This window comes from Aquarana catesbeiana, linkage group LG01, assembly GCF_042186555.1.
Source record: "Aquarana catesbeiana isolate 2022-GZ linkage group LG01, ASM4218655v1, whole genome shotgun sequence".
NCBI lineage: Eukaryota > Metazoa > Chordata > Amphibia > Anura > Ranidae > Aquarana > Aquarana catesbeiana.
In genome coordinates this window covers 383481759-383497133 of record NC_133324.1, presented here as the reverse complement: position 1 = coordinate 383497133, position 15375 = coordinate 383481759, and the positions used below count along the sequence as shown (strand labels likewise).

Below are 15375 nucleotides of genomic sequence, written 5' to 3'. Positions count from 1 at the left end.
AGCATTTGTTATAGTGCAGAGCACCACAGTGTGTTACCAAGTGTTGAGGTACATTGGGATGCCTTAGGAAAGAAGGACACCACAGCTGAAACACAGAACATGTGTGAATTCAGTCTAAACCTAGCTACACATTGTACAAAATTTTCCTTTAGATTTACCAAAACCATATAATATGCGGTCAAATCTAAACACTTTTAAATTGTATGCAATCAGGCAGGCCCTTACCAACTACATAGTTGGTAAATCTAATAGGAAACTGAACAAATCAAATTGTATAACGTGTAGCCAGCTTAAGGCCTCATGCATTTAGACAAAAAAAAAAAAAAAAAACACTACACCCCTTTTAGGGACATTTTTATGCCTCTCAGTGCAGCTCTACTTCAGCCAACGTGTAAAAGAACATTGTGCAGTTTGGGTTATTTAAAGCAGCTTTTATGGCCGTAAAAAAAATAAAATTAAATAAATAAATAATGCTCACAAATAAGTTCCATTGGCCAGACTAAATTAATATTCTAGCCAATAGAATGAGTTCATGCACATACTTCTTAACACCATATGACTGTAAACTAGCACAAAACCCACCAAACTGAGCATTGTTCACAATGGATGTTTCTGCCAGCTCCTGGCAGCAAGATCCAGCGTGGATAGGAGTATTTAATAGACGCCTGTGCATGACTCCTAAGGCCGGGTTCACACTGGTACGACAAACGCTCCGACATTGGGAACTCATGTCGCATGAGGTGTGAAAATCAATGCTTCCCTATGGGAGCCGTCTTAACTGGTCCGACACAAGTCGGTCCGACTTTGAAAATGCTCTCTGCACTACTTTGGTCCGACTTTGACCCTACTTCAGCCCATTGAATATCACTAAAGTCGGATCGCCATCTTGACTGATCCGACTTTGGCATGCGACTTGTGCTCTAATGATCTTGAAGGGGAACTCCACGCCAATTTAAAACAAAAAAAAAACGGCATGGGTTCCCCCTCCAAATCCACACCAGACCCTTATTTGAGCACACTAGCCTGGCAGTTCAGGAAAGGGGTTAGGGATGAGCGCCCATGTTGATGAGGACAAGGGCCTCTTCCCGACAGCCCTGGCCGTTGGTTGTTGGGGTCTGCGGGCAGGGGGGCTTATCAGATCCTGCCCCCCACACTATGTGAATGAGTATGGGGTTCATTTTACCCCTACCCATTCACCTAAAGAAAAAAAAAAAAAAAGTGTCAAAAATATAAACACATCACACTTTTTTAAAGTAATTTATTAAGGCAGCTCCATCCTCTCTTCTGATCTCTTCTGCCTCCTCTGCTGACGTCTTCTGCCTCTTTCGGTTCCTCTCTCTCTATCCAGTTCTTTTCCCTCTGTCGGTTCTCCTCCGCTGTCTTCTCGCTCTTTTGCCTGGTCTTCTCCACTGGTTTCTCCCTCTGTTGTTTTTCCGATGTTAACTTGATGCACTCTCCCACTCTAATGTCGGGTGCGCAGTGTGCCACTACTCATATAGGCATGGGGCGGGGTCACCGGAGAACCGCCCCTTATGAAGTCACCGCCCATAATGCCCGGGCAGTGACGTCATAAGGGGCGGGGCCTCTGGATGAAGTCACACGGTGACCCCATGCCTATATAAAGTAGTGGCACACCGCGCACCCGGCATTAGAGCGGGAGAGAACATCGAGTCAACATCGGAAGAGGAACAGAGGGAGAAGACAGCGGAGAAGACCCAGCAAAAGAGTGAGAAGATAGCGAAGAAGACCCAGCAGAGGCAGAAGACAGCGGACAGAGGGAGAAGAACCTGAGAGGGCTAGAAGACATCAGCGGAGAAGACTAGGAGAGGGAAGAAGAAGTCGGAAGAGACGCCGGATCTGCCCTAATAAAATGACTTTAAAAAGGCCCTGTGTGCTATGTTTTATTTTTGACACTTTGTTTTCAGGTGAATGGGTAGGGGTACAATGTACCCCCATACTCATTCACATAGGCTGGGGGACCGGGATCTGGGGGCCCCATTGTTAAAGGGGGGCTTCCAGTTTCCGACAAGCCCCCCCGCAGCCCCCGACAACAAACGGCCAGGGTTGTCGGGAAGAGGCCCTTGTCCTCATCAACGAGGGGACAAGGTGCTTTGGGACCCCCCCGTCCCAAAAACATCAACCCCCTTATGGTGAGGACACGTGACCTGGTATGGTTCAGGAGGGGGCGCTTGCTCGTCCCCACCCCCTTTCCTGACCTGCAAGGTTGCGTGCTTGGATAAGGGTCTGGTTTGGATTGGGGGGGGATTTGGGGGTTCCCCTTAAAATCCATACCAGACCGAAGGGCTTGGTATGCTCTTGAAGGGGGAACACATGCGTTTTGTTTTACATTTTATGTGGAGTTCCCCCTAAAGATTCATACCAGACACAGTGCCTGGTATTGTCGGGATCAAAGTTGGCTCTCTGTTCATTCAAGTCGCAGGGCAAAGTCGGATCCAAAGTGGTACAACTTTAGCCTAAATTAATTTCCAGTTTAAATAAGCCGAACATATTCCAGGTGCCTCAAAACATTAGTGATTCTTTTTTTTTTTTTTTTTTTTTCTTTAAAGTAGACACAGCCTGAGAAAAAAAAAAAGCCTGTCCCCATTGCGGAAGCAGTGGTCTCACTACAGAGATCCAACATAACTTCTGCTAAATTAGCTAGAACTCTTCCTTCAGCAAAGCTCCCCTGGTGATTGGAGAACTTTAGTAGGGGGATTTGTTAGATCTCTATACAGAGACCACCGCTTCCCCCAGGGGACAGTCTTTTCTCTGCACTATGCTGGCAGGGCACAAGCTTTTTTACTCAGGCTCTGGCTACCTTTTAAAGAAAAATAAATAAATAAAAACGTTAAGACTTTGAATACTGTTTAAGTTGATACACGTGGAATGTATTTAGCTGATTCAAACTGAAAGTTCAGTTGAGCTTTGAAATGCCTGCCCAGATCGGTTAGGAAAGAGCTTCCTAGACAGAGCTGAGTAATATCACTAAAATAAAATCAGATTTGTTCTCATATGAAACCACAGACACACTCATAAGAAATTTATAGCCTGTACCCCAACGCCCTGTCCATTGCACTGTGGCTTTGCGAAGTTGGGGGCAGGAATCATATGAAAGACCTAAATCTTTCGGCCAACAATAAAACATAACACTTACAAGACCTGGTTTCACTGGAATTAAATCTTTTCAGAAGAAGAGAGGCCCAACTACGGTAGCTGAGATTGGAGACTCCCCAGTGCTGTGTCCTGTGAACCCAGAACGAGGACTCTTCCTTCCCATTCTTTCTCCTCTCCACATAACCTCCCCCCGCACACTTTTTTCCTTCACTCTCCCCCTCTTGCCCCACACCGCCCCCTCTCTCTATAAAAACGAAAATAGATCACCAACGTTGCCATTGTGAGACAAGATCTCTCTCTTTATATGAAGACATGTTTGCTTTCGGTCAATATTGCTTTAAATTTTTGAACCTCATCTCACACCAAAAGAATGTGTCTTATAAATGTAAGCAATTTTTTGGATTTTAGCATAAATGGATTTAAACTGTTGTGTGATATTCCTATAACTTACAATAACAGCCTTGTTTAAGAAATTATCTGATGGTTTTTATATCTATGAATTGTACCCAAAAACATCAGGTATCAATTTTGAATTATGTGTATATGAGATCACTGTCACATTTGGTTGACTGTTGGAAGAACTTTGTTAAAATGACACAACAGGCAGTATGGGGCATCTGTGGTAAAAAAAAAAAAATTAAATCGCAATAAAACAAGAGACCCTCCAAAAAACAGCTGTTGAAGCTCAAGGCTACAAAAATAAATTACAAATAATTTTTTAACAAGTGGCAAAGGATCAGAATGACAGATAAGGATCTGCATGCATCTCTTGAGTTTTGTTACATGCTCACCACTCCACCATAAGAAAGCTCATTCTGCCTTTTCCAAAATCCATTGCTAAAGACTAGACTAGACTCCTCCGTACCAGAACCATGTTTTGTGGACAGTTTCCCTGTTTGTACATATACATTATATATATCATTTTTTTTTCTTTTTTTCTTTTTAGGTAAAGCAAAATAGGTCATACCAAAACCAAAGTCATAACCAAAACCCTCCTTCAATTCAGAGGGAACTTTGCCAAGAGAAAGAACTGCCAGCCATACCAAATCAGCTGTCAACCATACCTTATTTTCCAAGGTTCACTACATGCTGGCGATTTAACACAGTTGTCTTCATTATAAACAGCATCTATGGAATTAACTGCCCTGTAGAAACCAGAGTTTTTCTATCATTCTCCCATACTACAAAACGCAGGAATTCACTGGTCCAATACCTTGAAAACCTAATCTATCAAGACAGTTTTCCTTCAGACATCTAGAGAAAGAACACATATTGGGTACTTAAACATGTTCCAAAAAGCTAACAGAACACGTTTATTGGTTTATCTCAATATCATATAAATATCCATCTCTGCTTATACTTGAAGTCTGAAACACTTGGACTACCAACACTATCAAGGCTTACAACCACATATGGATACTGCCTTAAAGTACACCTGTCATATTAAAAACACTAGCCCCCTGGATGTCATGCCAACCTTCTTGTGTCAACAATTTGAGTCAGGAACAAGTATATAGATAAGGAAAGTCAGAGATTTGCCAGAAGTCCTCATCTTCATACTGGTCCCAGGTAATTTAACCAACTTAAGCCGGGTACCCACTACAGTTTTTTTGACAGCTCTGGTCCGGAGCCGCTGTACTATGAGAGTTTAGTCCAGCGATCTTCCCCACTGAGCTGTTGTGTTCTGACAGGGGGACAGCTCCCCACCAGAACACTCCGATCAATGCTCTCTGCCATTGGCTGAGAGCACTGATCGGGAGGCGGTCGACTGCTAGTTTTCCAGCATGCACGTCCGACAGAAGCCGACCAAAACGGTCGGCTTCTGTCGGACAGAGAGATATACACATGGGCAGAATGTCGGATGTTTTTTTTTTTTTAAACCGCCAAATGTCTTCCAACATTCTGCTCGTGTGTACGAGCCTTTAGGCTGCCCATACATTATACAATTTTCTTGTTCTTTCAATTAGTATGCAGTCAAAAAGTAAAAAAAAAAAAAAGTAAACCTAAAGGAAATTGAATAAGAAAATTGTATGATGTAAGGCCAGTTTAAATGCAAAGAGCCAGCACAACAACCAGGCAACTAATATATTCAAAAGGAAATCAGCAATGGTCAACCCATATTTCAAAACTGGCAGGTATAATTAAAAAGACAGCTATTGTTTGAGACACAGGGAACGATTTTCTTTTGAGTGCACCACAAAGTTTAGGAAGCTCACCCTACATAGATCTTAGATCTCCAAAGGATCTTCAGGAGATATATTACAGAGGAAATAAATTAATTTATCATTTCATACAAACCAGAAATCTTCATCTAACTTTGACAATGTGGGTTAATCCAGTTTAAGTTTAAGTACCACATGCCCAGGAATGCTTGGAGGAGGTGGTCCTGGGCACAGTTCGCTTGTGGCCTGGTATGGTTCTTTTCAATGTGAGCACAAACACTGCCTGAGCACATCATTTTCCTTAGATCACTGAACATTTAAGCAGGGATCACTGTGGTCTGGTGGGCGGAGGTGAATATGTAAGTGTACCCAGGAGCACTTTGTTTCAAGCACAGTGTGAGAACACATCTGGGGGGAGTGGGGGGGGGGGGCCCAATCGAACTCTGCTATGGTTAAGTTCAACCATGCCCAGTGTGAGTGCACCCTACAAAAGGTAAACACCAAGAACTGCCGCAATGGATCATTTAATTTAGAAAAAAAGCTTATAATGCATTGCTTAATAAAGTAAATCTGTCAATGTGTAGTGATCAGTCTGCACTCTATAGCTGAATGAAGTTGTCATTCCATGTGACCACATCTCTAGTCAATCCAATCACACACATGGAATGGCCACTGAACTTAATAAGTAGAACTACTCATTTCCTGTCACCAACAAGTGCCAATAACCATGCACTATTTACCTGTAGGCCCTATAAGAGGTTCACCCCTGTCCACGTTTACCCTAAAACTTGCTTGTATGCCAGTCCTAATGCCACACTGACAACAAGCTGGCTACTTCATAAATTCCAAAGGAGAGTTTCATGTTCTGACCATTTGTTAAAGCTGCTATGAATCCATTAATAACTGCCTGAATATTCTGCAGATTTACAAAGCAGAATAATTAGCAATGCAGATAGTGCCAAGTCTGCTATTCCACATTAATGTGAAAAGTCACAACTTAAAGCATCAGTAGAGCTATTCTTTGGCTGAATACATTCCTTCCTTCAAGCCTTCACCACAATGGAATAAACCTCATTATTCCCTGTATTTATCAAAAATAAAATACACTCTCTGCTACCAAGGATACATTAGAGACTACAGAAGCCGGTATTACATGCCAATCTATATTACCTTCAAGGACATGCAAAAATAATTCCAATGTTTAAATATTACAAGCACCTTCAAAAAAATAAAAAAAATAAAAAGCAATGCTCTAAGATCAGCCTTTCTCAACCTTCTTGCCCCAAAGAAATGCTTGACGAAAATTTCAGGTCTCTGAGAACCCATTAAAACCAATGAATTGTTAAATATCCCCTCCTATATTGGTGCTTAGTGGGAATAATTCCACCTTTATAGACTGCTAAAAAGACCATTAGCTCCATGCAGTTGGCATTGACCATGGAAATTTGCAGGCACCATTAGACAGGTCTTTATTATGCCACAGCTTACAGAACTTTTAGCAACCTCAGAAGGACCCCCCCCCCCCCCTCCCCCAACAGAACTCTGCTTGAGAATGGCAGCTCTAAATCATCCTCTTTCAAATAGGGTTCCATGGAACACCAGGATACCTTCAAAGGTTGCTAGGAATTCCTTGCCAGGTGAGCATTGGGGATTGATCCCTTGTCTATGACCAAACATAAAGGGGCAATTATCCACTGACCATGAACGTAAGGTGTCAATTTCCTTCTACAAATTTACTGATCACGTTATTATATCATGGCTTTTAGCTATAAAAAAAATAAATAAACAGCAAGGCTTCCACTAGACCTGAAAATTTCAAGGGTTCCCCCAGAGTAAAGAGATTGAGAAAGGCTGCTCTAGATTCTTCACTATAATAGTAAGGCCACACAAATGCATTTCTAGATCACGTCCCACCCCAATTTCTGGTTTCATCACAGCACACTGGCTTCTTAGGCCATCCATCTTCCATGTAACATTAGTGCACAACCCTGCTTCATTTTACCAAACTGAATAAAAATATTCATTCTCAGAATGTTTTCTTACCGCTGAAACATAGGTAATAATAAATCAGGATTATCAACACTAACATCCTTCAATAGTAAATGACCACCACTAAAATAAACACTATGAATAAACAAATAAAGAGAAAACGAGGTGTGTACTGTTCTATGTACAAGGCTTTCAGACCAACAGAAAGGAAAATGCATGGGAAGAACAAATTCTACACACAATGCACAGAATACACCACTACACCCAGAAATGATTGTGTCAATATGTTACTGTATATGTCCCTCTCACATAGATATATATTAGTGGAAGAGATTATACATCTCTTGGTGTGTGTGTAAATATTCCCTTGCAATAGTAACATTGTAATTTGGGTTCGCCGACTAACATTATCATGTAGAAATCCCTTACTTTATTATATACAATTATTGTAAGGCATTTCTTAGCTTTTATACACATCTTGACGCATTTGTGTCTATTTTCTTACAATAGTGATAAAATCTGGGTCCACCATGTAATGTTGTGCTGTAAAAAAAATCCTATTTATTTTATGTATGAGAGTTCTTAGAATATATACACATCTTGATGTAGATGTGTCTATTCTCTCACAACAGTGACATAATTTGGTTCCACCAAGTAATGTAGTGCGTAAAATTCTAAAAAATATATATATATATATATATATATATATATATATATATATATATATATATATATATATATATATACACACACATACACATAATATATATATATATATATATATATATTTATTATCTTAGCTTTTTTGGCATTTGTGTCTATTCTCTCAGAGCAATTATATAATTTGGATCCACCAAGTAATGTGCTGTTTAATATATATATATATATATATATATATATATATATATATATATATATTTTTTTTTTTTTTTTTTTTTAAAGGATTTCTTCTTCTTTTATATACATCTGCTGTATAAATGTGTGTGCATCTATTCTCTAGCTATTGCAATAGTGATATCATTTGGGTCTACCAAGCAATGTTGTGCTGTAGAAATCCCTTACTAGATTTTACATATTTATTTATTGTAAAGGATAGCTTAGCTTTTCTATACAGCTGGTGTATAAAAGCGTGCATCTATTCTCTCACAATAGCGATAAAATTTGGGTCCACTAAGCAATGTTGTGCTGTAGAAAAATCCCTTATGAGATTTGATATAATTTATTGTAAAGGATATCTTAGCTTTTATATACATCTGCTTGTATAAATGTGTGCGCATCTATTCTCTTGCAATAGTGATATAATGTGGGTCCATCGACTGGCATTATCATGGAGAAATGTGTGTGTGTATATTATATATATATATATATATATATATATATATATATATATTTTTTTTTTTTTTTTTTTTATTTCATTTTTTAAGGAATTTCTAGGCTTTTATACCCATATTGTGTGTGTCTATTCTGTTGCAATTTACACCAGTGATATCATAACGACATCATGTGGAAATACAGATCTATAAAATGTGTTTTGGTTTTTTTTGTAGATACAGGCGTTGGATATGCCAAGTGCAGTGCTGGGCACATTAGTGGCAGCAATGCCATTGGATCGCCTCCATCGCTGGCATACAAAGACGACGCAGAATGGACCCATAGCGTCACAATAGCGCTGCAATGGAAGGGAAATCTAGGAGGCCCCATTTTCTTCCCCTGCAGTCAGGAGTAGATGGGGTGGAACCCAATGGGTGCCAGTTTCTGGGTGTGAGTGGAACATGGTGCAGCCAGTGCGGCCTATGGGCATATGTCCATTGAATGAAATGGTGGCATCTGTGTGAAGAAGGTGTACCTGCAGAGGACATTCCTTTGTATTAGTGCCCACCCTACATACATACATATATATATATATATATATATATATATATATATATACACACACCCCTCACTCACTCACTCACCCAGGAGCAGCAGCTTGAGTTCCCTCCGGGCGTCCCTCTTGTCTCGGCGGAGTTGCCTCTCAATCTCGTCGTTGATCCTCCGGGCTTCCTTGGCCTCCTCACTGAGGCAGCACGCCATGATGGACTCCAGAGTCATGTCTCCCGACTGGTGGAAAGAGACGGCCCCCCCACCCTGCGACTCACAGACCTGCCTGCTGCACAAGGAAAAGAAAATAAAAAAACCGGGGGGGGACCTGAGGGAGGGGATAGAGAGGGAAAGGGGGAGCAAGGCACTCCAAGTGCCCCCGGCTGGGGAGGTAGGTAGGGAGGTAGGTGGGTGGGTGGGTTGCCCGTGTAGAAGCGATGTGCTGTCAGTCTCCTGCTCCGCCTCCTCCTCTTGCTTTCACAAGCATGCAGCAAACATGGTGACATCCATGGGCACACGACAGGCACAGGTCCCCCTCATCCACATCTCCTTCCTTGTCCTTGTGTCATGCAGCCCGCCCGCCTTGTACCTAGGACAGCCTCTGTCTGCCTGCGATCACCCCCCCTCCTCCTCTCTCTCTCTCTCTCTCTCTCTCTTCAATGGCTCTGCTCCCCGGGCGTGGTAAGGCAGAATATGGCGGACCTTCTCCCAGCCAGCAGGGATAGACAGTTATACAGGAGCACAGATCGCCCTCCTCGCTAGGCTTTGTTCTCCCTCCTTCCTTCCTGCCTTCCCCCACAAATCACTGCACACTGTCTCCTCTATGGCCGCCGCCTGCCATCACAGCCACCGATTCCTCCCTGCATGGCATTCGATCAGCACCACCGATTCACTATTGGAGAGGATGACGTCCAGGAACTGGGGAGGAGAGATCTGCAAACTGGAGGGGAGAGGAAAGGCTGGGAGAGAGAGAGAGAGAGAGAGCTGCATGACAAGCCCAGCATATGGAATCACACTGCTAAATATGTCTCATCATCTACACATAGACATACAACCATTTATCACAGGGGACAACCATTCCAATCCTAAAGTGCAACATTGTCTTTTATACAATACAAGGCTTTTATATATACACAGTATATAAATGGTCATTGGAAATTAGTGATGAGCTCGGGGCGTGTTCAGACTAGGACCCTCACCCAAGTGTGCCAAGGCGCTATCACCTTGTCCGAGGCAGTCAACTGTGACCAGGGTACACGAGGCTGCAAGGAATGGGGAAATTGGCCCATATAGGTGACAGATCCTGAAACACGCCCAACCTCATCGCTTTCAGACAGACGGTGGGGGCACAGTTATGACGCGTACACACGAGCGGACTTTCCGGCAGACTTGGTCCGGCGGAATGGACTCCTTCGGACAATTCGATCGTGTGTGGGCTCCAGCGGAATTTTTTTCCCCCAAAAGTCTGACGGACCTAGAAATAAAACATGTTTCAAATCTTTCCGACGGACTCGAGTGTGGTCAAAAAATCCGCTGGTCTGTATGCTAGTCCGACAGACTAAAACCGACGCTAGGGCAGCTATTGGCTACTGGCTATCAACTTCCTTATTTTAGTCCGGTGTACGTCATCACGTACGAATCCATCGAAATTTAGTGTGATCGTATGTAGGCAAGTCCATTTGTTAGGAAAGTCCATCAAAAATCTGTCAGATAGACCATCAGACCAGTCCGGTCAAAAAGTCCGCTCGTGTGTACGCAGCATAAGAACAGGCAACCATTCCAATCCTGAAGTGCAACAATCACATTCTCTTTTATACAAAACAAGGCCTTTTGTACATGCCCAACAAAATATATATATATATATATATATATATATATATATATATATATATATATATATATATATATATATATATATATATATATATATATATACACAATATCTCACAAAAGTGAGTACACCCCTCACATTTTTGTAAATATTTTATTCTATCTTTTCATGTGACAACACTGAAGAAATGACACTTTGCTACAATGTAAAGTAGTGAGTGTACAGCTTGTATAACAGTGTAAATTTAATGTTCCCTCAAAATAACTCAACACACAGCCATTAATGTCTAAACCGCTGGCAAGAAAAGTGAGTACACCCCTAAGTGAAAATGTCCAAATTGGGCCCAAAGTGTCAATATTTGTGTGGCCACCATTATTTTCCAGCACTTTCCTATTTTTGGTGGACCATGGCGAGGCCTGTTCTGAGTGGAACCTGTCCTGTTAAACCGCTGTATGGTCTTGGCCACCTTACTGCAGCTGAGTTTCAGGGTCTTAGCAATCGTCTTATAGTCTAGGCCATCTTTATGTAGAGCAACAATTCTTTTTTTTCAGATCCTCAGAGAGTTCTTTGCCATGAGGTGCCATGTTGAACTTCCAGTGACCAGTATGAGAGAGTGAGAGCGATAACACCAAATTTAACACACCTGCTCCCCATTCACACCTGAGACCTTGTAACACTAAGGAGTCACATGACACCAGGGAGGGAAAATGGCTAATTGGGCCCAATTTGAACATTTTCACTTAGGTGTGTACTCACTTTTGTTGCCAGCGGTTTAGACATTAATGGCTGTGTGTTGAGTTATTTTGAGGGGACAGCAAATTAAAACTGTTATACAAGCTGTACACTCACTACTTTACATTGTAGCAAAGTGTCATTTCTTCAGTATTGTCACATGAAAAAATAGAATAAAATATTTACAAAAATGTGAGGGATGTACTCACTTTTTTGAGATACTGTGTATATATATATCTGTTCATTGGAAATTAGTGATGAGCTTGGGGCGTGTTCAGACTAGGATCCACACCCAAGTGTGCCAAGGTGCTGTCACCTTGTCCAAGCCAGTCATCTGTGACCAGGGTACACGAGGCTGCAAGCAATGGGAAAATTGGCCTATATAAGTGATAGATCTCTAGTACAAACACGCCCAACCTCATCGCTTTCAGACAGGTGGTGGCCTGAACAGCCTGTTTTATCCACCTCTTGACCACCCACCCAAACTGTCACAATACAGCCAGAGAGGGCTGTACACATAACACAGATGCAATGCTTTGCTTCACAGCCTCTGTGTTTTTTTTTTTTTATATTCAGGGTGCAGAGTTGCCGTTTGTCAAACTCACCCTTTGAGTTCAGTGGAGCCACACTGCTACCTACACATAATAAATACACACCACACATAATAAACAAACATATTTATTTATTTTATGTACTTACATAGCACCATCAATTTACACAGCGCTTTACATACACTATTTTGCCAAAAGTATTGGGACGCCTGCATTTACATGCACATGAACTTTAATGGTATCCCAGTCTTAGTCCGTAGGGTTCAATATTGACTTGGGCCACCCTTTGCCTCTATAACAGCTTCAACTCTTCTGGGAAGGCTGTCCACAAGGTTTAGGAGTGTGTCAATGGGAATGTTTGACCATTCTTCCAGAAGCACATTTGTGAGGTCAGGTACTGATGTTGGACAAGAAGGCCTGGCTCTTTGTCTCTGCTATAACTCATCCCAAAGGTGTTCTATCGGGTTGAGGGCAGGACTCTGTGCAGGTCAGTCAAGTTCCTCCACCCCAAACTCACGCATACACACTGTATTGCCAAAAGTATTCGGCCACCCCTCCAAATCATTTGGTGGAGGGGGGATTATGGTGTGGGGTTGTTTTTTAGGGGTTGGGCTTGGCCTCTTGGTTCCAGTGAAGGGAACTCTTAAAGGGCATCAGCATACCAAGACATTTTGGACAATTTCATGTTCCCAACTTTGTGGGAACAGTTTGGGAATGGCACCTTCCTGTTCCAACATGACTTGCTTGATTGACTAACTTGGGTACATTCAGCCTGCCCATACAAGGTATGAATCTCGGTCAGTTCGTGCTGAACCAGGAAGATTTGAACCGTCTATGGCCCGTCTTACTCACATTCGTACATACACATACTAGGGCCAATTTTGGACAGGAGCCAATTAACCCACCAGCATGTCTTTGGAGTGTGAGGGGATTATATATATCATAGTGCAGCATTACAGGGTTAAAGTAGTTGTAAACCCAAAATGTGAAATATGAACAACACATATCCCTCTATAGTGTGTACTTGTCTCAATTCAGAGCACTAAGTGTCATTTCTGTCTACTGCCTTGTTCCTCTGCTATCAGCATGAATCACTTCTGACACCAAGAGAAAAAAGGTGACAGGCAGGGAGCTCCAGCATCTAGCCTGTGATTGACAACCTCAGCTCTGTTCCTGTGTGGAGGTGAGGAGGGTGTCCCTTCCCTCCAATCAGCTTCAGCGTTTAACTTCAGCTCTCCACCCCCTTTTTTCTGACAGCTCAGATAAACTTTATGAATTCTGGCAGCTCAAACTTTATGAATTCTGGACTTTGAACTGATGTAAAGAAGAGAAGACTGCAGATAAACAGGTGCAACTTAGGTAGGAGGATTTGCTTAATCTCTGTGTATCACCTGAGGCCAGTCACTTCACTGTGCATATGTGAGGGTTTACAACCACATTAAATCAGACATTGAGGAGTTGACCATATTGCCTCCTCACCGCATGTCAAATGCCCTCTGAAAAATGATCTGAAACACAGATCACTCCTAAGAGGGCACCACAAAGAAAGAGCCCTTAGAGATGAGCTTGGGAATCCTCCAAACTCATCTCTAACCAAACTTCAAACTCGTGCTTCAAAGAGCTGTGGGCCAGGTCATTCCCACCTCTTTGTTACGTTGGAATGACCTAGTCTGCGGCTCACTGCAGTAAAAAAAAAAAGGGTGCAAGTTCGGCTCCAGATGAGTTAGTCACTGAAGGTTTGATTCATAAAGCTATACCACAAGGATGAAGATCGTTATTTTAGTCATATGACTGTCATTTTCACATCTTATTTGTCCCAAATGAAAACAACTGTCACTTTTTGGAAAATAAGTAGATTTATCCTGGTGTGCTGACTAGTGTTCTGTGAATGGAATCTAAAGCTTATTATCGCACTCAAACTCAAGTTACAGGTTTGGCTGCTCACAAGGTGACATTACAGGTGAACTATGAGTGAAAAAAAAACAGAGGAGATACCATCACTGAAAGTGTGCCTTGAGGGCAGGTTTTTTTACAGTAAAGGGAGGCAACATTTCCCTATGTAATCAATCAATTTCCCCTATCCTGCTGCTGTTGAAAGTGACACTACGCGATAACCTTATTCTCCAAAAAGAATTCGTACACATCCACTACCTAATGGCTGTGTTTTCCTTTTCATGAAATTAATGAGTATTGCCTCAAGTTAAAGACTAATATACAACAAATAAAAGTGCCATCATTCAGATTTGAAGAGAAAGAATGAGGGAGTGGAGGTGCGAGAGCAATTGCTGCCACTGGCCTACGCACGTCCACACCTGAAAAATTTGATTTTGGACTATCTCGGCACTTGATAATAATAACAATTGATTAATCATAAAAATATATAAATTTTAATGCGTACAATACAAAAATATACAGACAATATGTGTTAAAAACAACAGTTTGTATACACCAAAATTAACAAGTTACTGACGGGTTCCCCCCGTGAAGTTTCTGTTGGAGAGATGTATACATAAAGTTCCTCAACCGGTTTTGCGGTAGAAAAACGCTTCTTCAGGAGGGGTAGTCTATAAAACAATTAATATATTTATAGCAACACAGAAAATGCAGCAAACAAATTTAAAACAGCATAATACATTCAATAATATCAAGGGTGAAGACCAGCTCACCCACTCAAACGGAACCAGTAAAACGACAGGACCCAAACAATTCCCCCCGCGGCGGACACGGGGGATTGTAGAAACAGAATCTGGTTAGAGGATAATAGAGATTAAGAATATGGAAGCTAAAAATGTTTTGAGGTGCACACCCAGGTGTAATGGGGTAGTGAGCTGAGCAAGAAAGTGATGACGTGTGGGTGGATACGTGTGGGGGAAGAGGACGAAGGGGGGGGTGAAGGGTGGTGGGGAGTGGAATGGGAGGATATGGAGGGGGACAGGGACAAGGGGATGGGAAGAGGAGGAGGTGGGAAGGGGAAAAAGGGGGGGGGGGGAGAGGGCAGGACAAGGAAAAGGGGGGTGGGGAAGGAAGGCGGGAGGGGGGGGTTAGGGACGGGCAAGGAAGGGAGGGAGGAGGGGGAAGGGGGGAGAGAAGCAGTGGAAAAGAAAGGAAGGAGGGGGAGGGAAAGGGGGTGGAGGGG

At 42.3% G+C, this 15375-nt stretch overlaps 1 protein-coding gene across 1 annotated transcript in view; it reads right to left on the bottom strand.

Moving 5' to 3' along the window:
• LOC141146993 (guanine nucleotide-binding protein G(q) subunit alpha) overlaps positions 1-10069 on the bottom strand; it is a 193514-nt gene extending 183445 nt beyond the window's left edge. The window contains exon 1 of the mRNA XM_073633897.1: positions 9221-10069. Coding sequence (XP_073489998.1) covers positions 9221-9356 — 136 coding nt within the window. The 5' untranslated portion in view covers positions 9357-10069. The remainder of the gene's footprint in view (positions 1-9220) is intronic.
• Positions 10070-15375: the final 5306 nt, after the last annotated feature.